Here is a 24879-nt window from a genome sequence, read left to right on the forward strand (position 1 = left end):
CCTATACAGCTCTTTTTGCAATTGTGTGTATTTCTAGTTATGTTGATAACCAAATCTGAAGGACGCTGTTTTAAATTGGTTAACAAAGTTAAGTGTTAACCCAGTATATCACTTTTTTTCCTCCTGCGTGATGTGCTGTTCAATGATATCAGCAGTATCTGATTTTACAGTGGCTTTAATGTAGCCCTTTTGTGTTTACATGAGGCTGTTCGAGTTCTTAGCTTTTCCATTGATTTTTGTCCACTGATACCACTGATGTCACTGTTCTGTTCACATCAAGTCAGTACATTCAGCAGTAGTTTAGGAGCTATTCCGTTCTCACTGGAAAAATTAAGTACAATAGTACAGCTTTGCCTTCTGGTCCCTTTGTGCTATAGTATAGCTAGTGCACGGTATATTAGTATACACTGGGCTACAGGAAAGTTGTAAGGCCTRTTCTGACATTAATAAATACATGTGTATTTTACAACGTTCGGTTCAAAAATTCCCCACCAAAGCTCTACTTATTGACTCAGTGTGGGATAACTGAGAACCCCTGGAATGAAATAGCAGAAGTACAAGAAATACGTATAATCTTACATATAATTTAAAAATAATATATAAAGGCTATAGTCTCTTTGTAGAATCATGTTACTTAAATATGAAGTGATACAGTTTAAAACTCACAGATCTTTAGGGAGGAAACAAGACCTGAAAGTCTAAAACTTCATGTTTCCAACTGTATTGCAATACATAATCAGAGTTGTTTTTTTTTTTTTTTTTTTATGTTGTTTAATGTTCCAAAGCTAAGGCTATTTATTTCTCTGTAAACATTTCAGAACCAAGTGATTGATGTCTTTCTTTCCCCCCCCCCCCCAAATGTTTGGGAATATCTGTAAAGACTTCCTACTGGTTCAATCCAAAAAACCCCACTATTTTAACAAACAAGCAAAGAAAACAAAACAGCCTTTTCAGTTTGAGAATGTTATTGGATTGGGGATAGGAAATGCCATGTTTTGTTGGACAGCAAACATTTTTCACCAAGCCTTTCTTCAGGAAAATTACTATGTGGGTCCTCTTTCCTAAAATTTGAGAATGGGTTGGAGTGTATGTTTGAAATGTGTTTCATGACTTCAAACGATTTGGGGGAAAAAAGAGAAGAGAATAAAAGCAGTTTTATTATGGTCAATTCATGCTTGTTTCTTATTCTCCATCACACTATGACCTATCTTTCTGCTTAGAAAAGGTGGTAAGACAAAATCTCCTGAGCAGTGATAAATGAGAGTCAAAGAAACAATTTAGAGTCTTTTGTCAGTCTGTAAGGAGAGTGATTGAACTTGTTATACTGTTTTTGTTCTTAGACTTTCACACTTAACAGGCAGCAGCCTGTCCCTGGCAGCAGGGTCTCATTTGCCCTGCTTCTAGACAGCGAGGAGAATTCGTATCACGGGACATAGACACCGTGCTTGGACCTGTGGGAATGAGTCCTGAGTCATGTCTCTCTGCTTGGAAATTCCCACAGGATAACTTGTTTGGCTTCCTGACGCCAGTAGAAACTTCTGTTAATCCCATTCACGTGACTAGTTTTGGTGTCACGTCATAAGTGGTGATGGTGCACCTAATTGTTTGCAAGCCATTGTAGCAATGGTTAGGCCCTAAAATATAGCAGATGCGCTCGCTTGGGATCTGGTACTTGCGTGTGAGATTTCCTCTGCTGTGACTCAGCCCTCCTCTGTTCAATTTTTCTGAGGAGGTGCAGGGGATTTTCCCTCCTCCACACATCCTTTGCTGTGTTTAGTTGTCCAAAATAAAGATTGAAGCAAGAGTCAGAGAGCTTTGAAACTGTTATGAGTGATGCTTATGTATCCATTCAAGAAACATAGCTAAGCATGTAGCTAAGCAAAACTGAAAGCATTCAACACCAGGGTGTATCCTGTCAATGCTGGTTGTACAAACAGTGCTTGGAATATAGATCCATTTTGTAATTGCTGAAAAAAGCTAGAAAGACATGCTTCAAAACATGCTTTTAAACTCCTGTTTTCCCATGTATACACAAACATGCACACAAGCACAGCACAATAATGTTCTATTTTGTTGTTTTGGGAGATTGCTATAATTTTCAGGTCATGGGTTTTCCAGTCATGCTTCAAAATAGCTCTTTTATTTTGTGGGATACATCTTTAGATGCAAACAGCTATTTAAATGTACATTAAAAGGACTTGCATTTTCAATTATACTGTTGAACAGTTCTTAATTTATAACTTTCTGCTACTTTCTGTGACTTTATAACTTTTAAATGGAATTTGAAAATATTTTATTTCATAATTATTTGTGTGGTATATAGTTATGATGTCATAAAGAACAAGATTATGACTAGAATTAGGTGGGGGGAAAGTATTTGTTAATGAGAAAAGCTTCCTGCTAATAATTTTTTCACCGATTTATGAGAGAAAACAATATAGGAAAGCTTTCTAAAAGGTAAATGAATTTCTATTAAATTTTTCTCTTCTCTTTGCCTTTAAATTAAGCATGCAAGGTCATCATTAAAAGCCCCATATTTTCTTATTTTCAGACTCTGATTTGCTATTTAAAGCAAAAGTAAACAGTAAGGCTCAATAAACAGAAAAGAGTGAAAACTTACTCCTGCCACTTTTCCAGGAGCTGTTATTAGAAGTGTTAGTTTTGAATCTAACTCCTCCTTGTAAGATACTTCCAAATTGGAAATACTAGACATACAGAGAATATATGTATATAAAACATCTGAACTAACCTCATAAAAGGTGAGGTTCTGTCAGTCTTGTGTAGGTTATTTTCCTAAAGATTTGGATGACAGTTTTGAATATTTGATATCTCTTAAAGGAAGTCAGTTAGGGAAAATACCTAACCTGTCAGTATCATGCTGTTATAGGGTTTTTTATAGTTCATATCAGTTAGGGCTCTTTAGTATTTTTCCTCTCAGCAGTGTTATACATTGTAGCATTGAAACACTTGTTCAAAGAACAAAAATGCCGTCCTCTGGTGTAATATAGGAAGGCCCTGGTTTTGAGTGCACCCGGCCATTTGTGAGCATGGGCAGTTCTGCAGTTTGTGGTTCAGTTAACACAGTCCCCTTGGCTTTTATGTGGCGATCATACAACATACAGAGCTGCTGCGTGTTTTCTGAATTTCAGAAAAATGTTTTAAGCACCTTTGTAATTTTAAGCCAATGATTTTCACAATGCGTGATGTTTTACGTAGTGAAGCCCCATAAATGGCTTTGAGATGGAGTTTTCCAGCTTTTGTTCTGAAGCCTTTGAAGAATGAAGTTGCATATGGAGAAGAAAGAATGATAAATTACTGACCTGATTGAGCTGGGTATCCACTTCTAAAGAATAGTAGGGACAGCAGATGGAATCTGAAGGAAAACTAGGATGGATCTGTGCTTTTTTCCTTCAGCACTCGCATATGGTTACTTGAGATCTCAGTGTTCACCACTCTCTGGAAAGTGAGTACACCTCTGACTAGCTGTAAGGGCTGATTACGGAGCTGAAAAACTCACAGGTTCAGGATGCAGAAGAAACTATATACAAAATACTCGGCAAACATGTCTAGCATTCTCCAGGAAAGACTCTAAATAAAAGCAGGATACACTAATTCTTTTCTGTGTGTCCAAGGACACAAACTGTCATTCCCAGACTGCCAAAATCTGTATTTTGCCCTATTGTTTTTGTTAAGGGATCTTTGTTTAAGAGAAGATTGATAACAGATGTATCACTCATTAAATTCTCATATCAGAGTTAAAAGGATGTTGCATTTATTTTAGTTTTAATCTGTTTTCGATTAGAATGACCTTTTCTTGGCTTCATATTAAAATCCCATTCTTGAAAAATTAATGTTTTCCTCCAGGATGCATATATTGATTATTATTTGCTGGGTAGTTGCCTGGTATTTGTTCATAATTGAAATTACAGAAGGCAAGAAAACCATTTTTAAAGCCTGATCTAAAGCCCTTTGGCATCTTTATTTTGCTGCACTGTGTATTAACCCTTATAATTATGTAAATAGAGGCATTATACTTGTTAAAGAACTAAACATTAATATGGGCAGAACTGGTATTAATCTGCCTTTAAAGTTTTGGGCTAACCCACCTCACATGTATTCCATCTGATACCGGAGTGCAGTCAGTGAAATGTCCACAATGCCATGGCTTTGGATGGTCGCTGTATAAAACTGTGATTTTGATTACAGTAGTATCTGCACAAACCCCAGACAAGAACCAGTTTGGTTCTGGTTTTTAATGCTAAAAGTAACAAGTTTCTCTTCTGGACCCTTTTTTCTTTTTAAATATTACATAAGCAAGATTCAAGAAACCAAATCTTAGAAAGATTAGAAGGAAACAATTAAGATTATAAAGAGTTATATAGATTGTGGAGGGTGACAGAAGATGTCAGTATTGATTTTTCTGCCACTTTCATGTCTGACCTTTTGAATTCTAGCTGGTGTTCTTAAGAGGATTTAGCTTGTAGCAAATTAAAGATATCACAGAACAATTGCTGACTCATATTACGAGAACTGACTGGGCTTGTGTTTTGCTATCAGTATGGGCTTATTGTACACATGGATGTTGTCATTAGTTGATTTAATGTGATTCCATAGATAAAACTGAAGCAATTTATAAAAACAAGATTATACTACTTATGATAAATACAGTTACTAATTTATTTTTATATACAATTCATATAATTTTAAGCTTTGGTTTGTAAAATTTGTGACAGGCAAAGAGATCAAAATATAGTGAAATTTTTGATAAAACAATGCTTAAAATGAAACAAGCCATTAAAATACATAAAAAAGCTTTAAAAGTTCACCAGCACTGTTGTAGATGAAATTGGACAATGTGTGCTTTATCTTCGTTTAACATCTCCTGGCAGCATTTAGACACAAAACTTTAATATGAACATTCTCTACTGAGTAACTTTCCACCCTGTTCTTCAGAAGCAAATTGGTTGTCTGAAGTGGTTAAAAGACTCATCAGCGTGAAGTGTTTTACCAGATGATGGAATCCAGTTTGGACAAATGGTTACAACTTTCCCTGGGTGCACAGAATCTGCTGTCTTGCAATGACAAAACATAAATTTCTTGTGGGCTTTAGCTCGAGCTCTTTAGCACATTCTTTCAAGAAAGAAGGTGTAGATATGTAGTTATTCTGTGTGGTAAACCTGTGGTAAATTAACATATTTTTAAATACCACAGGAGTAGTGATCTAAAATAGCTGAAAGACTGAATATTGGGGGTGGAAGGAAGCATTAGATATACTGTTATGAGTATTACTGACCACAAACTGTTGTCACTTTCATGCTCTTTTTTTCCATGTCATTTGGACAGTAAAGACAGGCCTGACACTCCTTTCTGGCAAGGTCATAATTAAAACTGTCTAGATTTTAGACATTAGCCTGAGACTGTCCACTGGGTTGGCATTTTTTTCTAATTTTGGTTTTACCTAATTTCACTGTTTTTCATGGGTTATATGCCTAGAGATTTGTGAGATTGAGCATGGCCCTGATAGTCGGCCATTATCACAGGAAATTCATCAACACGTTAGATCATTTTAGCTACAAAATAACATATTTTAAGGCTAGTTTCCAAACTGAGGTTTATGCTGCCATATTATGTATTTGTACAAGTTAACAGATGTGTGTATACATGAAATGGAAAATCCATTTCAATCTAAATTAATAGAGAAGCAAATATCTCAAAGTTTTGTTTTACACGTTTTATGACCATAGAGGATAGAGATCTAATGAACACCATGAAAGAGGAAAAGACCATAGCATGAGCATATTGTTCATAAATGTTAGAGAATCCACACCTACTCTTGAACCAAAAGTCCAAAGAAAATCAGACTTCACTGGTGCAGTTGCTGGCTGAATTCTCTATTTTGCTAAAGACCAAAGTTAAGTCCTAGATCCAAAGACCTTCAAGGTTTGGGAAAGTTCATATATATAGAGAGAGAGAGAGAGACTTTGTCATTTCTCTTTGTGTCTGCTCATTGCTACTTCAGGATCAATATTTTAAGTACTCCTAACTAGTCTCTGCCATCTCATTTGCATTAGTAAAATCAGTTTCTTCTGTAAATAACTATGTTACTGCAATATTAATGTTTGTTTTCATGCTGTTAACTGTAGATAAACTGCAATCCCGCAGATCTGACTCCTATATCAGCAATATTACAAATACTCTGGCGTCTTAACAAAATGGTTTCTGTCATTAGCAGGTTCAGAAATGCTAATTTCACATACATTTCACAGATTCTTCATGCTGAAAAAGCATGTTGTGCATCAAGTAGTTTCCATGGTGCTGAGAATTTTTCTTTTGTTTATTTCTTCACGGCAGCTGCAGCTTCTTTCAACTAAAAAGGGAAAACTTCTGCCTGGGCAGGGATGCCTTAAGGCTAACTAAGAACTGAGTAATCCAAGAATATGAAGCCTTTGAAAAAAGTCAGTGCTTGTATGTAAAAAATCTGTTTTTCTTACTGAATGCCTTGAGCTCAACATTAATGCTAGAATCCCCTCAGTATACATTTCTGTCTAGCATGTTGTGCCATTATTTAATTCTCCCAGTCTTTTTTTCTAATTGTATTGCAGGATGCTTGATCCTCAAGCTTGATCTTTTTCTTTGTAACTGGTGAGTGGATTACAACTCCAGGAACTCCTCCTTCATGAAGATTAGGTAAAGACCTATAGATCTATAGCTTTATTGAAACCTGAAATTGCACATTTATCAGATGAAGCACAGAATTTTAGGAAACTTGGGTTTTATTTTTGGTTCTCCTACTAATCTTTTTTGGACCTTATACTTCTGCTCTTAGCTTTGACCCCTCCTTGGTAGCCTTTTTTCGCCAACTCTTTCACTTGCTCTGCAGCTCATGCGACCGCTCTATTATTTGTGCTGGCATGAGGATGACAGAACTGCCCATCACTTAACCAGATACGTGAACTGATTCATTTTTAAATTAAAAACGTATGTATTTCCCCTGAAGAGGTATTTTTAGCCTAAGTCAGCTTGCTGATCTAACTGGATGTGTGCTCCTGCAAACAACTGTGCTGACTCAATCAGTAGAGGAGAAGGAGTAACTGGGAATACACGAGAAGCCTTGCTATTGAGGAGAAGATAGCAAGAATCATACTCTTAAAACTTTCGTCTGTCCTTTATTTTCTGTTGATAGTCCCTAAAACAATGGGACCTCTAGGCACTGCTCAAATAGAAATGGTTAGTAATTAAGGTATATGAAATACTTTTTATAGTGCAGTTTCAAATTGGGCCTGATTTATTGCTATTTACCTTTTACCAGAAAAGCTAGACACTGCTGTATTAGCGCTGCTTACATTAGCTTTTTGTTTTAGCATCTCTCTCTCTGATAGTTGTTTTGAGCACTGCAGGTTTGTGACAGATTGGCAGAAATATTTTGGTCAGATCTCAGTCTCCTGTCTTGCCTTGAACTTTTGTGAATCATTATCGAAAACATATTTAACAAAATTTTTCGTAAACTGACAGCATGACAATATAACATTCTGTACAGTTTTCCTCAACGTTAGATTTTTTTGACAAATCCCTATGTACAAAATGGGACAGAAAACAGAAAAATGGAGAAGTGTGACTAAGGACCATTCTAAATGTATTTATGCTAACACATGTATTAACGTATGATTTTTTGGGAAGTTTTGAATATTCTGTGGACACAGCTCATTTTATTTGTGTCTGTTTAAACACAGTTCATGTTTATTGACAATGCAGAGTAAACACTGTATCTGCATTTATATCGGTGTCATTCATACGGCACTTCAGGCAGTAAAGCAGTATAGAATGCTGCCACACTCCTGGCACCTTTTTAAGAGTGTCCTTGAAAATGTTATTGGTGATAATAGCCAGTCATTCTTACATGTTTTCCATCAGCACTCGTGTTACATATATTGTGTGTAAGAAATTTCAGTCTCGCTGTCCTCATTCCAGTGCTTGCTGTTACTGAACACTTGCCTCGATAGACAACAAAGAGAGAGAGAAAAATGGTTTTGCATGCCTTTTCGGTACCTGATGTGCTGAACTCCAGAACCTTTTGGTCCATAGTATATTGTGACACATGGCTGTAGCACAGTCCTTTGCTCTCTCCCCTTTCTCCAAGGCAAGGGTGAAGTGCATCTAATCAACATCACTCTTTTCTCCCTCCCTTTGGCCAGAAGATGGAGTTAAAAGCAGTGTGCTTTCAGGCTCTTGTGCACTTAAGAGTCTTAAGCGGTGTTTTTATTAACCTTCTACTGTCTATCTTTCCCTTTTATTGTAATTATTGGGTATCAACTATTCAGTTTTATGACCTAAAATCTTCAAAACTTAAGTATTATGATTCACATAAAGTAGCTATTCCGATGAGTTGCATCTATTATGTAACTTTTTATATAAGTAAGGGTCATAGCAATGATAAATGCTCTGTCTGCCGTTAGTTTCTCACAAAACTAAAAAAGTATGAGAAACTAATTTAAAATTATTGGACAGAAGACATTTGCCATGGGTCAGGTTAAGTAAGGCCTGCCTAGACTTGAACGATCCTCCACGACTCCTCTGGCATGTTCTGATACTGTATTTAGTGCCACTTCATCAGCAGCTGGACTTTACCTAGAGTCATTCAGAAGTTCACAACATTGTTACATTTCTGAGAGCGAAAACCAGGTCCATCTCATCTTGAAGACAATATATCTGGGTTTAAGAATACAATAAGCTCGCTTATAGTCTAGATAGTTTAGATCCCCCAAGGTAAGTCAGGATTCCTACAGGCCTCTTCTCATGCTTTGTCAGCTTACAGAACTTTTACAGTCTCTGAAATGCAAAGAACATTATCTTCAAAAACAGTCCATGCATTTGAAAACACTGATCATTTTTCTTTGTCAATGTAGTCTTACTCTGTCTTTTCAGTTAGACTGACCATCTGATTACGCTTGTGAAGAATATGTTGAATCAACCCAAAATTAGAAGGTGGATGTTTACACTAAAAACTGCAGTTCTTTGCAATTCATTGCCATGCGTTCTGTGATCAGCCTGTATCCCTGTTCTCAAACACCCACATTTTCCACTGCCAGGAAAACTGCCAGTTGATCCCACTTCTTCTGGCTCTGTGGGAAAGAGGGAGACTGGGTGACTGGGAGTGTATGTGCACGTGATAAGTGAAATGTGTTTCCATGGCATTGCTTGAAGAATCATAGTTACTGTAAAGAAAAGCCAGAACAACAGAATCTTACATTAGAAAAAAACAATAGGCTTTTATAGTAGAAAAAGTAATATCAGAAACCTACTGTGTTTCCTTATTTCCAAATCCCCTTGGACTAAGCAACGTCATGCATATCCATGATGACAAAATTGAAATGTTGATTTTTGTATTCTGAAAGGGCAGAATTCCAGACTGTCTGGTATCAGCAACCTCTATTTTCACCATTGTAAGCCTGTATTTTTTGTGTTTCTTTTTTTCTTTTTCTTTTTTCTTTCTTTTTTTTTTTTAAGGAATCTTTCTCTATGGGAAATATAAACTTAATTCCATTTCCAATTAGGTCAGACTTTTTCTGTGGGCTTCTGAGTAATTTTGTCACTCTCTTGGACAGACAACACTGTGCAAAAGAAGAGATTCTTGGATGATGGGGAGAAAAAGATTATTTATATCATTTAAAGATGCCAAAAGAAATAATGCATTTTTTCACTTTTTTTTCTGCCCAGATGCAGTCTTTTTCTGACTATGGTGACACTGAGACATTGAGGATTAATATTAGGAAAATAAATATGTAGTGTATCATAGTGCAACCTAATGCAAACCTTAAGTTCATATATATTCATAATTGGTCAACTGAAGGAATTGAGTAGTGTAATTCTTAGGGTTTTTTGTTTTTTTTTTTCATGAGACAACTCCTAAAACTTAAAGTACACTGGTACTTCCCTATGTGATGAGTTCCATTTAATAACCAGATATCTGTGTGGGAGATACTCCTTTTCAACGGGATAAGTGTTTCCTATCTGCTTCTAGTACTTCTAGGGCAGAAGCATACAACCCTGCGCATGAGTGTTTTAGACCTGCCCAGTTATAAGGTATCTTTTCAATGACTTGRTACTTAAGTGCTTATGGCACATAATTTCAAAACACGTAAAGTAAGGCTAGTAATGATGGGTCCCTGAAGCTATAAAAAGATAGTAAATTTGCATGAAAAGGTTTAATGGTCTGGAAAACCGTAGTAAAATGGAATCAGTAAAAGAGTCTGTAAAGAAAACGCACTGAGCCTTCTGTCGGGATTTCAGTGAGCATTTCCTTCAATAGGCATCATTCTAAGCTCTGCAGTGCTTTGTTTGTAACAAACACGTCGACTGTGAAAGCTTGGGGGACATATTTAAGTTCTCTATTTAAAAGCAGAACGGTTTGCAATTTTAACCAGTTATCGAGAAATAGCGTTCTTGAGAGGAATGAAATGGGAAAGATCTTTAATTCCATTCCAGAGATGATTATATTCCATTTTGCTTTCTTTTTGCAAAAAAAAAAATTTAAAAATACATAGAAACAGAAAAGAAAAATATAGGAAAATTAATGTTTTGAATGCTTAGCAAGAAGAACACTACGGAAGATCATGATAAAAAACTTATCTTTGCAGAAAAAAAGTTATTGCAGTCAAACACAGCAGCCAAAGCTAGGAAAACTGAACTTAATAATCACCAAGAGCTCCAATTCTGGAAATACAGATAAACAGACTTCAGTGTGTAAGTTGTCCCATTGATCAATCACATATTTAAAGTTAAAAATATTTATACAGTTGGCTCCAATTTTCTGTTTCCCTAGCTTTCTTTTTCTTTTCTTGTTGATTTCTTCTGTATTGTTGTTATTATTTTTGTGCCTGATAATTGGGTTGGTGTAATATTTGAAATAAAGGTATATGCTGGTATGAGACATAAAAAATCTCTTGAATGAAGATACCCTGTACTTAGCAGAACTGGTTTAAAGGAGATCAAGGAGACCGCAGCACAGAGGAGTTTAGTAGGCTGGACTGCCATTTAGTTCAAGATGAAGTCATAGCCCCCTCAACTGGCAATTTTTACTAGGCTGAAAACTAACTCCACAAACACATTAATGCTTGAAGAGCTCTCAAGCAACATTTTTACTCAAGTTAATGACTACCAGTCAATTGGCAGCCTTAACTTGAGGTAAAGTAAACAAACAACTCCCCTTTCCCTATCCTGTGCCCTTCATTGGTTTATGACTGCTGGGCATAAAACTTTAAATCTGTTGCTGGTTTTGACTTTTGTGCTGAAGACTGATTTTCAGTCTATCTTCAAGGGTGCAAGCTCTGCAGGTTAAAAGGCACTTATTTTATTATGATGTTGTGAGGATCTAATATGAAATTTTGATTTTCAAAAGAGCCTAATTACATTAGATACTTAACCTGTCAATGAAATTATAATAAGTAGCTATGAAAAATTTTAGATATCTATATAAGGGAATTAAACTCCAAAAATCAACCCCAAGATTTTTTTAAACCAAAGTTCTATTCTAATTAAAGTGAGTGTCTGGATTTTTTAAGATGGAGGAGTAAAGGAGATTAATATTAGACTTGTTCTTCCCTTGTGTATTGTGGAGCAATGATAAACATTCAGTGAAAAAGTTGTGTTTTGTTTTTTTTTAAGGTAGATCTGAGAAAATTATTTCACCCTCTAGGGATAAACCTTTCTTCTCTACAGCAAAACCTTCTTCAGTTCTGTTTCATATGGACTTCAGAAGATTAGTGGTACAGATGGGATAGATTACTTTTCCTCCATTACAACTAGACTTATATTTGTTTTCTCATAAACAGTAATGAAGAGCCATGTTTTAGTACTAGTGTCCAAGCAAAAATTTGTGACAAGCACTGTCATCTTTTTAAGTGCTTGCTCTGACTATAAATAGGTTTTAAAGCACTAGAATAGAAATAATTCTAGATACATGCACAACAGTTAGTTTTAACAGTGAAAAAGCTAATCAAGTGATTTTGAGTCCCAGTTAAAAGTAATTACATATTTAAAAGCACTTTAAGTAAGTTAATGAGACAAATCCGATAACAAATTGCTGTCTCATCATAAGCTTCCTTTGAACTTAATTCAACATTAACATTGCAGAACAATGTTCTGTGTTGCTTGCTTTCTACTAAGTCCAACTTTGTCCCAATTCACATCCATCTCACCCCATTAAGTTCAGATAAAGTGCAAGGAGTGCAGAATTCAGCTGTATAAGTGTTCACATTACTAGGTATTGTTAGAAATTTGGTGTTTCAAAAAATCAGAATGGTATTAGACAGCAGACAGCACTAACTAGAACCAATTTTAATATTTTATTTTAATTTCACTGTTAATTATCCTAATAGGGTATGTACTTAAACATGACGTACTGTCTATGTGTTTATTAGGAAGCTCAGGAAAGAGTTTTATGATTATTTGGACCTCTTCAATAGCATTTTCAAGCACACACATAGCAGAATACTCATTAGCTCCTTTGTATATAACAAGTGCTTTGATTTGGATGAGTTGATTTTCTGCAGATAATCTTGAAGAGAAAATAAAGGTTGGGGGGATTTTTTCCAGCCTATGATGTTCAATTAACATAAAGGGGTCTTTGAGGTACTACTTCCTTATTGGGTCCATCATTATCTAGGACAGTAGAGCAGTGAAATAGTGGGGTCATTGCTAGTGGAAACTTCTTCCTTTACCTGAAAGGAGAGAATGCCAGAAGGATCAAGAAATAAAGGAAATATCATCTGATGTTTATGACCTCTTGCATTTTAGATTGTTATCGTACCTCACAGTTAATGGGCAAGTTTGGAATAAGGTAACCAAAATGATCTCATAATATTGCTAGTATTTGTTTTCCTAGCCAGTCTCCTTTTAAACTTGGGTATGAAACTGAAACTCATTATACACTGCAGGGAAATGAATTTGTTAAAGTCAATGAGTAATTTGATCAGTGTATCTAACTGCCTTTTACTTTGACCTCACTGTCTTAGTAAGAACAAGAACCTTATAAATAATTAGATTTGGTGTTAGAGTGCGTTAATATTATTAATGTGTTCTGATTTTTTATTTATTCCTTCAAGTGCATTGGTGGATGATATATAGATTGCTTACAGGAGAAAAAAGTGATTTGTGAAGACATTAAAAAAATTATATGTACATAGTAATATCAAGATAGATAGCAGAGCAGATATTAGTAAATTCTACATTTTATTCAGTGAAATCTGCTTCTTCGTACTGTCTTTATAATACTGTAATGAATATACCAGAAATTAAGGAATCACTGTTAATTGTGTCCATAGCCCTTCCAATTAATGGACTATAGGGATGTTTGCTCTTAATCTGTGGCTGTTTCTTTTTCCCTGGGTTTTTTCTTTTCTTTTTTTCGTTTTTGGTAACAGCAAATTTTTAAGCAGCATCCTTTCATGTAAATTCAGCAATTATATAGAATGGTTTTGTAAAAGGAAGTGAATTAGCTGGAGTTTTGTGACCACTTTCAAAATATGAATTTGCTTTTTGGGGGTATTGGAAAAGAAAAATTGCTTTAAATATTTTTTGTGAGATGAGGTTACACTGGAACATCTGTCAGATCTAATGTGGTCAAATCCAGAGGATCAGACCAGAGTAGTCTAATCCTCCCAAGGGATGACTATACCAGTAAGTTATCACAAAGTAGGAAGGGGCCTGTTTCTGTAACATATTTTACTTCACAGTAACTGCACGCCTGACCCTTTTAAGCCTACAGTAAATGCAAAATAACTTACTCCTCCAATAAAAGAAGCTCACATTGATTGTGGAGCAAGAATATTCCCACTGGCAGTCACCATGCAGTAGATGATACAGTGTAAATTCACATTCTATTATTTTTCTGTTTAATCTTTCTGCAGACAAAGGTAGAAGTATGAGCCTGAAGTGCACTCCATAAAAATATCCACTAGCTTGAGGGACCCAGCTAACTTTCCAGAGTTATCTGTGTGAAGTGGTAAATAAATGCTTCTGTAGTTTTCCTTCCTTCTTTTTCTTTCTTATAATGTGATCAGAAAGTCTGGTCTAGTTAGTCAAAAGTAGCACCTGTGCAGATGAAGGTGGCTCTTAATACAATTTGTCAGATGCTTGCAGTAGCATTTGCTGTGACTTAAAGATTTGGGGGATGGAGAAGATGGATTTAGGGAAATAAAGTCAGCTGCTGGATGTGATCACTTACTAGAGATCTTTCATATAAATTATGTAAGAGAGCTACAGTGAATTATAGCTGTAGGCTTTCAGATAATAAGCATTACAGGAAAAAAAATAATGAAACTAAGTGACAGTCAGTTCTCAGTTTCATAATTCGAATTTCTTTTTAAATTTCCACTCTGGTTTACAAATCTTTTGATGAAATTGACACTAAGCTTGATCTGATTTAACCATTGTAAGTGAATTTTGGCTATTGCTTTACTCCAGCAATTTTCTTCTCCAATGAGTCTCTGGGTCACTGACAGCAATCCATTGCTTAGTACTATCAAGGTCCAGCGACTGTGATTTCTTACATTCAGTTTTTGGGCAGCTGTCTCTGATCCGAATTCATAGAGGTAGCAAAAGCTTCCTCTTCCAAGGTAGTGCTGCTTCAAAATCAATAGAAATAATTTAATATACAGAGAATCAGCAGCCTGTATTCTCATATTTCCATTCCCTATCCAACCTTGAAATCTGACTTTCCTCAGTTCCCTAAGCCATCCAGCAATGGTAATTTATTTTTAATTCTTACACAGCCCAGAGAATACCACAGCTGTAGAAAATCTCTAGAATTCTGTATTAAGTGTTTATTAAGCACCAGAGAGAGGTATAGGTTACACAAGAATAGATCCATCAGTAGAGTTTAGAGTTCTTTTTCAGTAGTGGCTTTGATGTTACTGGGAAGTGGATGAGGGTTTTTGTATGCATGTGTGCAATAAAACAGTCTGAAGTCTTGGAAAGGCCTGACCTTAAAAAGATAAACAAAGATGTCTGGAGAGATGATTCAGTATCTTTTCCACCAAATTAAAGTCTCGTCTGGTAGTTTTAGAGGATAGCATGAAGAAACTACCTTTTTCATGTTTCACAGTTGTTTAAAGCACCAGTAATGCAAAATTTTCTGAAAATAAACACTCTTTCATTAGCAATTATTGGATGCAAATATATTACTATTGCAGATAGATGTCTAACAGTCCACAATTAACAGTTAATGCCTTTTGTCCATGTTTAGATCACGAAGAGGATATCTCGACAATTAGATTGATTGACAGTCATTGCTCCTACTGTAGAAACTGATGAACATACTTTGGAGTGTTCATATACATCATACTAATGATCATCTGCCACTGTTTTTAAAGAGGCATTGCATTCTCCCATGCTGTGCATAGTACTTTGTGATTACTCTATTTCATGCACACAGTTTCACAAGTCAAGTGAAGATTAGTAATTGGATAAGAAAATTCTCCTGCCAGCAAAATATTATGCAGCAGCAAATGCTGTAGGTGATAAAGCAGTTCTATAAAAATGTTGGCTTAGTGCTCTATGGTGATTTAAAAAAATTCAAATGCTAAGAGTTATTACAAAAAAGTATAGGGAACAAAATAGAGAACATTAATATAGTACCATATGACACTATTGTATAGCCTTTCATCATGTCTTCTTTTCAGAGAGACAGATTATAATGCAAAAAGTTTTGGAGCCTGTGAAAAGGACAAGCAAAGATAATGAATGGCTTGCATATGAGGAATGACTAAATAAACTAGAATTACATAGTTTGGAGAGAGATACCTGACAGAGAATGTGGTGGGGATTTATATAATTATGAATGCCACAAAGGGAATAAAAATGAACATTTACAACCTCTTCCAGTATAAGAACAAATGAAACTAGCACAACACAGGTTGAAAACAAAGACAGGAAAGGTCCTTAGTTAAGGGTCACTTTGCCTTAGTTGTATAAAATAAAATTTTACATAGATTCAAAAAGTTGATCTGATCCAGACATGCCATTCGTATGTTATTAAGGTTCAGATACTTCTAGTTTTTCAAGATTTTGCAGATCTTGTCATTTAAAAGTGTGGGGGGGAGGGAATGGGTGGATTCCTCCCTTATGCATGATCAAACTCCATTATTATATTCTACATATTTATTTGAATCTACTTTAGATGAATGTGGTGGTATTTTTTACATTGCCTCTGAAATTTTAATGTAATATTGTAAAATAAAGTTAGTCCCCTGCCCCGAACCCTACTTGAAGGATTTTAGTAGCAGAATCCCCACTGACAGACCACTGTGAGATTTTGTTACTTTGCAATAAAGCTGTTTGAGTTATGGTGTCTCTGCTCTATTATGATATATTGGGCACGTCAAATATAATTGCAAAGTAGATCCCAATCAGATCAGATTCTGCTAATAAGTATTTTGTTTCAAAAATGGCACTTTATGTCAAGAGAAATGCCAATGAAGTTAAATAACATTTTTCAAACTGCTATCCTACATTAGTAAGGCTTGCAAAATTTTGCTCGAGTGTTAATCAATAATGTATTTTGAGATCTTTGTATAAAGAAATAGTTTGACTGTTGTCAAGCAGAACACTGCTCTTGTTTTATGATCAGTCAAATTTGCCCTTGTCCTTCACAAATGGCTTATATTATATTTCAGAGCTCTGATAACCCCCAAATTCCACAAATTCTTCTTCTTATTTGTGTTTCAAAAAAGCAAAATTAGACAAGATCCCTTTGGGAACTACAAGCATTACTTCTAAGCTGTTTCAGGGGAGTGTATCCACTTAGGGTTTTAAATATGCTGTCTCCACTGCATAGACACCTTAGTAATAACTGAAGTGATTCAGAAGCTATACTTCCATACTAGTTAATACACAGAACTAAGTGCAGAGCTTCCAGGATAGATTTTCATATACCATAAATATACTTCCAGGTGTGAAATATTTCTGTTTCTTGAAATAATACTCTGACTTTATGTTTTTTATATGAAACTTAGATTTTATGAACCATCATATAAAAATGTGTTTGAAATGTGTGAATTCCTCACCTGTGAGCTTGTATTTGAAATATAATTCTGAAGTGATTTTTGCTATTCTTTTCATGATTCTACCCTGCAGTTTTAATGAACAAAGTTGTATGAGGGAGTACCTCTGGATATGAATCAACAGTGTTTGCTAGCAGTCCAGTTGCACTGAGTTATAAAGTATCAGTTTAAATATCCTTGTGGATATGACTGTTATTCCTCTTTTTTTAATATATATCATTGTTAAGAAGATATAAAAATGTGATAAAAATAAATTTTCCATTTTAAACTCCTGAAATGTACTTGAAAGTATACAAGTAAACGAGCTTTAAAATTTGCTAGCAAGTAGGCTTTTTTTTCCTTTTTTTGCAAACTTAATTCAATTTTAGGTATGATGGTTATGGGATCGTATTTTCATATTTTATCTTAATCTAATCAAACAAGGAAGAAGAGAGAAACAGGCAGGCAATACAGTCAGTTTCAGAGAGGTCACAATGATTCATTTTTTTGAAATAAATAATAATAGATAAATACACCCATTTGGGTATATGCTCTTAAACAATATTGACAGCAATCGGGATTTTAGGGTGCGATTCTATCTCAGACAGACTTCTCAAAAACAGGAGTAATTTCACTGAAGTTAAATGTGTTTAACTGGTGTTAAACTAACTCAAGATTACAGACCTTTTTCATGCTCTTTCAGAACATACCGTGTTATGGTCAATGTATTGAGGTAATTAATAAATATTGCTTATATATAATTTATTACTAAATAATAATCAAGGTTGTAATGCTTTTTTGCTACTGTATGGTAAACAAAGATATGTGTCTTTCCTTCTAATATTGGATGACAAATAACAAAGCTATGAAAAGCATTCATTAAATCTCAGCTATGAAAATGTTCATCATTTTTCATCTGTATGTGACATAGCAGGGTTTCTTTAATTTGTCTTCTTTTTAATAAGCATAATTCATTGTAAAAATCTGAAAGCTAAATTGTTGGAGTTTGTATCTTTGTGCTCGTTTTGCTTAGGTGTATTACCTACAAAGTCTTTTGAGCAGTGGCTCTTTGATAGAAATTTACTTGAAAATAACCTTCAGTATGATAAACATTTGTATTTGGACAGAACCTGAGGAAATCTTTCCGTAGTGCAGCATCTGACAAAGCCCCTAAGGGAAGCTGTCAACTGTATAGCAAATTGAAGTGTGCAATCATGAGCCTCTCAGTAGATACAGTAAATATGTGCAGTGTAACACAGCAAATATGTGAAGGCTTTTAGTTATGGGGGTGTATAAATGTTTACAAATATGATTAACTGCAGAGCACAAAATCCATTCCCAGCATCAGAGGGAAAACTAAAATGACTTTTTCCCCCCCTCCAGGATTATGCTGAAAAGAAAAACACGATAGCAAAAGCTCTGGAAGATCTTAAAGCCAACTTCTACTGTGAACTCTGTGACAAGCAGTACTATAAACACCAGGAGTTTGACAATCACATTAACTCATATGATCATGCTCACAAACAGGTAAGAGAAATTACTACTTAAATATTCCAGATAGAATATTGAGATATGATCGGGTGCCCATATCCTTCAGGTTGGCTTGGGCATCACAGGTGTCAGTTGTGCCTAAATTTCAGACTCTGGGAACCAAAATAGGTAGTTTTCTTAGAAACAAATCCTGAATGAAGATTTTTACAGACCAAAATTCTGAGGTGGAAAGAATGGGAAACACTCTGAGGGAAATGTGAACAGTTTAATTGTGAAGAGGAGCAAAGAATGATGAAATATATAATGAAAAATATAAATGCAAAAATCACTCTTTATCAGTTTAATTTTGCATATAAATACATACTGTGGTATACTTAGCAGATTACTGGGAAGCATTTGTTTTCACAGATGTAGGAAATTTGACATACTCCTTCGTAAACTTTCTTTTGGCACAGATACAGTTCTGAAATAGGTTATAATTTTACTTAAATGCACTGAGGATAAAAAACCTGAAATAATGAAAAGTTTTGGGCTCAGCTAACAATACGATATGTGTAAGCTTTAGAACCCTGGTTTCTACATTTTTAGTATCACCGCCCCTCCAAATTCTGCATCCTACTATTATGTCGTAAAAGTAGTGCTTCCGCATGAGAAGAGAGACAATGTGATTGTCTTACAAGACAATAGCATACCAGTGCCTTGTCTTGGGGTCTGGAGTGGTCAGAACTATATAATTCAGAGGAAAATACAATGCATCATGACTCCAACAAAGAGATAGGTAATGATAAAATTATACAGGAAGTTTACTTAGTCCACTTAGCTGGTGATTATTCTTTATCTTTCTTATGTGGTCAAATAAAATGGAGATGTAGCTACTAGTAAAACCATATGGGGATTTTGGATTGATTGTGTTTCATTCTAATTGAATCTCCCCTTGCCCTGTAGTTCCATTTAGAGTGAAAGCAGATGAGCTGCTACACATACACTTTACATCTATATTATATAAGCCAATGATTTGCTTTTCTTTCCTTCAGCACTTTTCCCTGAAACACTTCCCTCTTTCTCTCTCTCTCTCTTGCTGATATATTTATTTAGCCCATGATTTACTCTATCAGTTTTACATTTTGTGTTGAGAACTACAGAGATGTGGATCTCATTAACAATAACATTCTTTTAGAAACTGGAGGAAAGATATATTTGATGAGAAATTAGTAGGCATCTTCATTGCATACTATAGATATTTATTGTGAGTTTCAACTATTTTTAATTAAAATACAACCGGAACTGGTTCTTCATGGTGTGCTTTATATCACACGCCAACATCTAGCTGAGGGACATTAGCAAAAAGGAAGTGATGGGCAGAATTTTCCACACTTGAACTCTCTTAGGACTTTTTCTTGTTCTCCTAGCTGTTTTCACAGGTATGGTTCTACAGTAGATGAAACATTAACCTTCATCTTTGTGGCAGTTCCTGTGTTTCTATAATTCTAAATTTAAATCTTCCATTTACCTTTTTTTTTTTTTAAACTCAAAAAGTGAGTGGAACCTAACTTGAGGGGAAAAGAAAAGCTGAGAAATAATAGTCACTGGAACTGACACCATAAAAAGTACTCCACTCTCAATAGGATGAGAACAAGCTGAGTCATCAGCGTTCACAAGCTCTGTCAGAAGTTTGAAGCATTTTTAAATAATGAGAACCTGAAGACTGCAGTATTCATTTCTCTTTCTATTYGGTGTTGATGAAAAATGGATTTTGAAACTGAGGTCAGCTGTGAGACTGAACAGGGACTTGTGTTTGGTTATTTGCATAAGTGCTCTTGTTTTTTAATAGCTTTAGACAGAAGATGCTGGACACTGCACCAGCATTTGAAGAAGTGTGGCAGATTCTGCCTCTGTCTCTTTTGTGTCAGGTGTGTGCCTGTGTGTTTGATCAAACACTGGAGTGTTTCACACTCTTCCTCTGTAAGGCAACCACAAAGTAATATCCCTGATAGGAAGTTGGACAAAAGTTTCCAGTTTAACTCCACCTCTAGAACAAATTGTACGGATGCCTGTCTGAACAACATGATGATTTTCTATAGAGCTACTGATTCCTGTATCTCAACTTTATTACAGAAGATTTTCATTTTAACATCCCATCAATTCAAAGATTGCTAGCACAGAAAATTCCCAGGATTAAAATCTAAGATTTTGTAATTATTTTCCTCCTTTGAATGGGGAGCTTCCTGGACAGTCAGGGATTGGTTGTGTTTTGATATATTGTGTCATACAGCTTCTGAACATCTGCTTTGACATAGTACGAGGTCCTTCTGACTGGCCCAGAAAGAAAGGATAGGGCAAATCATATTGTATTTCATCTATTTTTTTCCTAGGGCCTGAAAGTGTTCAGACCAATGTTTCATAATGTCACTTGCCTCTATTAACATACTCTTGTTCCTAGCTTTGACATTATGGTTTGGAGAATATCTGTAGCATTTATGAAATATTGCTGGAAAAGTAACTTGAAAGCAGTCAGTGATAATGGAAAAAAAAAAAAAACAATTCTTTTGTCTGCTTTGAAAACCTAGAGGAAAAAAAACCAAAAAGATATAATACAGTGATTTTTAAAAACTCAAGTGTTCTTAGCCCAGTTCAGAAAAGAGAGGATTGTAACTAAGGCACAACCAGCATCATTTAATATACTAATACAGGAATAACTATTTGATTATGATGATCTAAAATCATGGAATCCAGCTTTTGAGACTCACAACAGGACTCTGAAACATTTATATGATTTTATGCAGGTTCTTGAGTATTTAGAAGCACATGAAGAGCTGTCCGAAGTGCTGTATGCATGAGGGGAAAAAAGCCATCATGCCTGTGTTCCTAGAAATGCTGCAGTTTGATAAATGTGGCTGAGCATGAAGTCTAAAGCTCTGAATGACCTTCATCTCATAGTCTTTCAGAGTCAGTGAGTTGTATTGCCTTGTCACTGAAGAAGGCCGGATGTCACAGCTGGGTCTCCTACATCAGTCATTCCTCAAGTCATTCCTGTTGTTATAAGAATTAAGTGATTTTATTCTTGAATTTGAAAGTCTTTCTCTCCATCACAGGACTTCTGATTAATCACCTAACATCACAGCAGTACACCCAAGCTTGATGTTATTTGCTCTCCCAGGAGTGCTCTTCCAAATCAAAACAAAAAAAGAAGCTCTGATGAAAAATAAAATGAATAGCCCTAATGTATTTTCACCTAGACATGCAAATACAATAAATTGAGTAAATTATAAGTATGAAATTTTCCCCACAGAATCAGAAGTCATTTCTTAAACTAGAGATGACTTAACTAGATGACTAAAGTCATCTCCCTGTTCTAAAAATGTATTTACAATTGTGTGGAAGTGCTAAAGCCCAGATTATATAGAAAGACTATATTAGTAGATATTCTCTTTTCCTATTCCAGCCATGGATTTCTCCTGTCTACATTTTTATCCTCTCTCTACATTTTTTTATTCTTTGCACATTTTTGGAGATTACAGTCAAATTGGTTAGAGAAGACCTATCTGTAGCCAACCAGAAATCAGAACTTTGAACATCTTTATACATTTGAATAAATATTTCATGGAATATGAGAGAAGAAGAAGAAATGTTGATGTGGAAAGGTATGACTGGGCATAATAATGATAAACCATAATTTTACTAGATTTATACCTCCTGTCAGGTATTTAGCATGTAAGGTGAGAGCAGTACAGCAGGTAGCACATTTTTTGATGCCAATATTCTCAGCAAAGATAATTGTATGCTATCAGTTGTTTGATGCTCTGCAATTTAAAAACAAAACAAGTCCTTGCAGTCATCTTTATAGCTTTTAAAAAATCTCATTGTAGATTTATTCCTCTTAAAAGATATCCTCTCCCTTCCACTTGGCACTATACTTTCTTTCTTCTGCCAGTTGCTGCTAACAAAACATCCTTGTTTCATTAGTGAAAACTTGAAAAACTTTTAACGTGCAGCACTGCCTTCCTTTAGCAGCAATTTAAAACAAAGTTTATGACCCTGAAGGTATATTTTTTATCAATATGTTAAGAACGCCTATGCAATTCCTGTAGCCCTCTTCAGTGCTATAGAATTCTCATGGCTGGTCAGACAGAAAAGAAAAAAAATCTGTTTGAAACTCTGACAATACCTATTTGAAAGAACGACTTAGTTTTCAGACTATGTTTATTGTACCTCAGGAAATTTGGGGAGATATGTGGAAGCAGTATTCTGTTGAAACTTAATCTTATCACACCTCAGCTTTTTCTTCTCTATAACTTCAAAAGACACAAAATACATAACAGAAATAGGAATTTTCCCCAATCTGGCAATGTCTTTCCAGTTACCTTCACTGCACAATCAGTTGAGAAGAGTGAAAAAAGCCAACTTCATAGTGTTCTTTTGGGACAGAATCTGCAGAAGGTGTACTGCAATGAATCTGCCGATCATGAGTAGAGCAGTTGAGGACATTGCGACGTATCTGCTCATAATGAATCTGCTCTGCTCTTCTAGCTTCAGACATAGCCAAAGATTTTATATGTATTTGAAGTGAAATGTGACACGTAGTGGGAGAATTACAAAGGCAGCTTTGCCTCTTGGTTGTTCTGTGTTTACATCAGTTTATGTTGGATTAAGAAGAACAGAATTTAAATAGATAAGAACAAGTACTATAGTAGCTCTGTCCCCACACCTGGTAAATGTGAAAGAAATTAACTATTTACTGGGAGCCAACAGTATTTTCTGTTGTATTTTTCAGGTCTGCATTTTTTCAGGTTGGGGCACATTGATGCTACTTGGTCAAACTAAAACAAAGGCAAAAAATTGTCAGGCCACTCATGTTACGGTCACAACTATTGACCACAGTTCATCTTTTATATTGTCTTGGAAATGTGGCAACAATGATTCTCAAAAATGTGTRTTGTTCTAGAGCAGCATATCAAAAAAGAGTTTTATTCTAGTACAGAATAAAACCTTAARAGCTTCAAAAATTTTCCCAAGATTTGCTTCAGAAGCAAAACCAGACCTGATGCCAAAGTCTAGTGGGACATTTTGGGGGTGCTCAAAATAAGGGATTTCATGAGGTACAAAAATTAAAACCTCTATTTCTCAACTTGTAAATCTAGCTCTTCATGTGGGTTATCTGGAGATGCTTAACTGATAAAATAAGAGTGAAGGAGATCGCAAAGAACCAAGCTAATCCTGCATGGGATGAAGAGCAAGACAGTGTTTGTTTGTGACACACGTTCTGCTTTAACTGAGCTCCGCTTTGAACTGATCTAATTGTTCTGCCTTGTGTGAGAGGAGAGGCCGGAGGCAGAGCCTGAGGTCAACAACTCTTGACTGTCCTATACTCTGTCACCTGTTGGCAGCCCTGCTGCAACTGAACGCTGACTGAAATAGCACCACATTTTGTTGGACGTTACTGCTCACCGAGCCCTACCAGAGGGGGATGTTTAGGATGACAAAATAGACAAGAAGGCTTTAGTGAGAATTTATGGCCATTAAAATCCCTGAGAGGATTAAAATGTGAAATAAATCACATCTCCAAGCATCATCTGGGCTTTTCTCAGATCACAAAAATGCCCATATAAATACTTCAGTCCAAAACCAGTGCATCTTTTGTGACTGAGGGGGCAAAGCTGACCCTCTGCAGGAGTAGTGGGACAAACAAAAAAATGCAGTTGTAATGACAGCTATTTCATGTCTTCACTTGAAAAAAAATATAATCCTGGTGCATGTTGTTGGATGTAACTTGTAGAAAATAGGGTTGGGAAGCACTTAACAGCATTATTTTTTCCGTTCCTTGCAAGTGAAAATAATTTTTTGCAATATCTTTCAGTGCACTTTCTCTTCTTTGTACTTAAATGACTTATCACTTTTATGTCAGATAGTCCAGGATTCTTGCAGTTAAATTTTCAGGAATGGAGAAATTTCATATTCTTTCCCTCACCCCAGTTTGTTTCTAATGTTAGAAGAAAGCAGTAATTTTGTGTGTCCTTATGCGCGCATAATCCTAACTTTCCTGCATGTTAAGGAAGCATAGACTGGGATTTAAAAGTTCTTGTTTGAGTTGAATCTTGTGTAATTCTTTCTTGCTGTTGCTATAAATTTCACAGAATGTAACTTCATGTCTTTTCATATATATCATTTTTTTTCTCTGAAGAAGATGGTCATCTTTTCAACCATTTTAAGTATTAAGTGAACACTAATGTTCAACTGTATGTGTGCATATACATATATGTATATTTGGAGCTCACACATACATCCACAGAACAACCACCTCCTCTTCCAAATACACACTGCACTATCACTGTATTCCATTTTTTTTCCCATGAAT

General features: G+C 35.4%; 1 protein-coding gene across 1 annotated transcript in view; it reads left to right on the forward strand.

The window, feature by feature from the left end:
• The window catches only part of ZNF804A (zinc finger protein 804A), a 169731-nt gene that overhangs the window by 114732 nt on the left and 30120 nt on the right, over positions 1-24879 (forward strand). Inside the window, exon 2 of the mRNA XM_026091007.1 lies at positions 18420-18563. Within this exon, the coding sequence (XP_025946792.1) occupies positions 18420-18563 (144 nt within the window). The remainder of the gene's footprint in view (positions 1-18419; positions 18564-24879) is intronic.

The sequence above is a fragment of the Apteryx rowi genome, unplaced genomic scaffold, assembly GCF_003343035.1.
Source record: "Apteryx rowi isolate R43461 unplaced genomic scaffold, aptRow1 scaffold_89, whole genome shotgun sequence".
Lineage (NCBI taxonomy): Eukaryota > Metazoa > Chordata > Aves > Apterygiformes > Apterygidae > Apteryx > Apteryx rowi.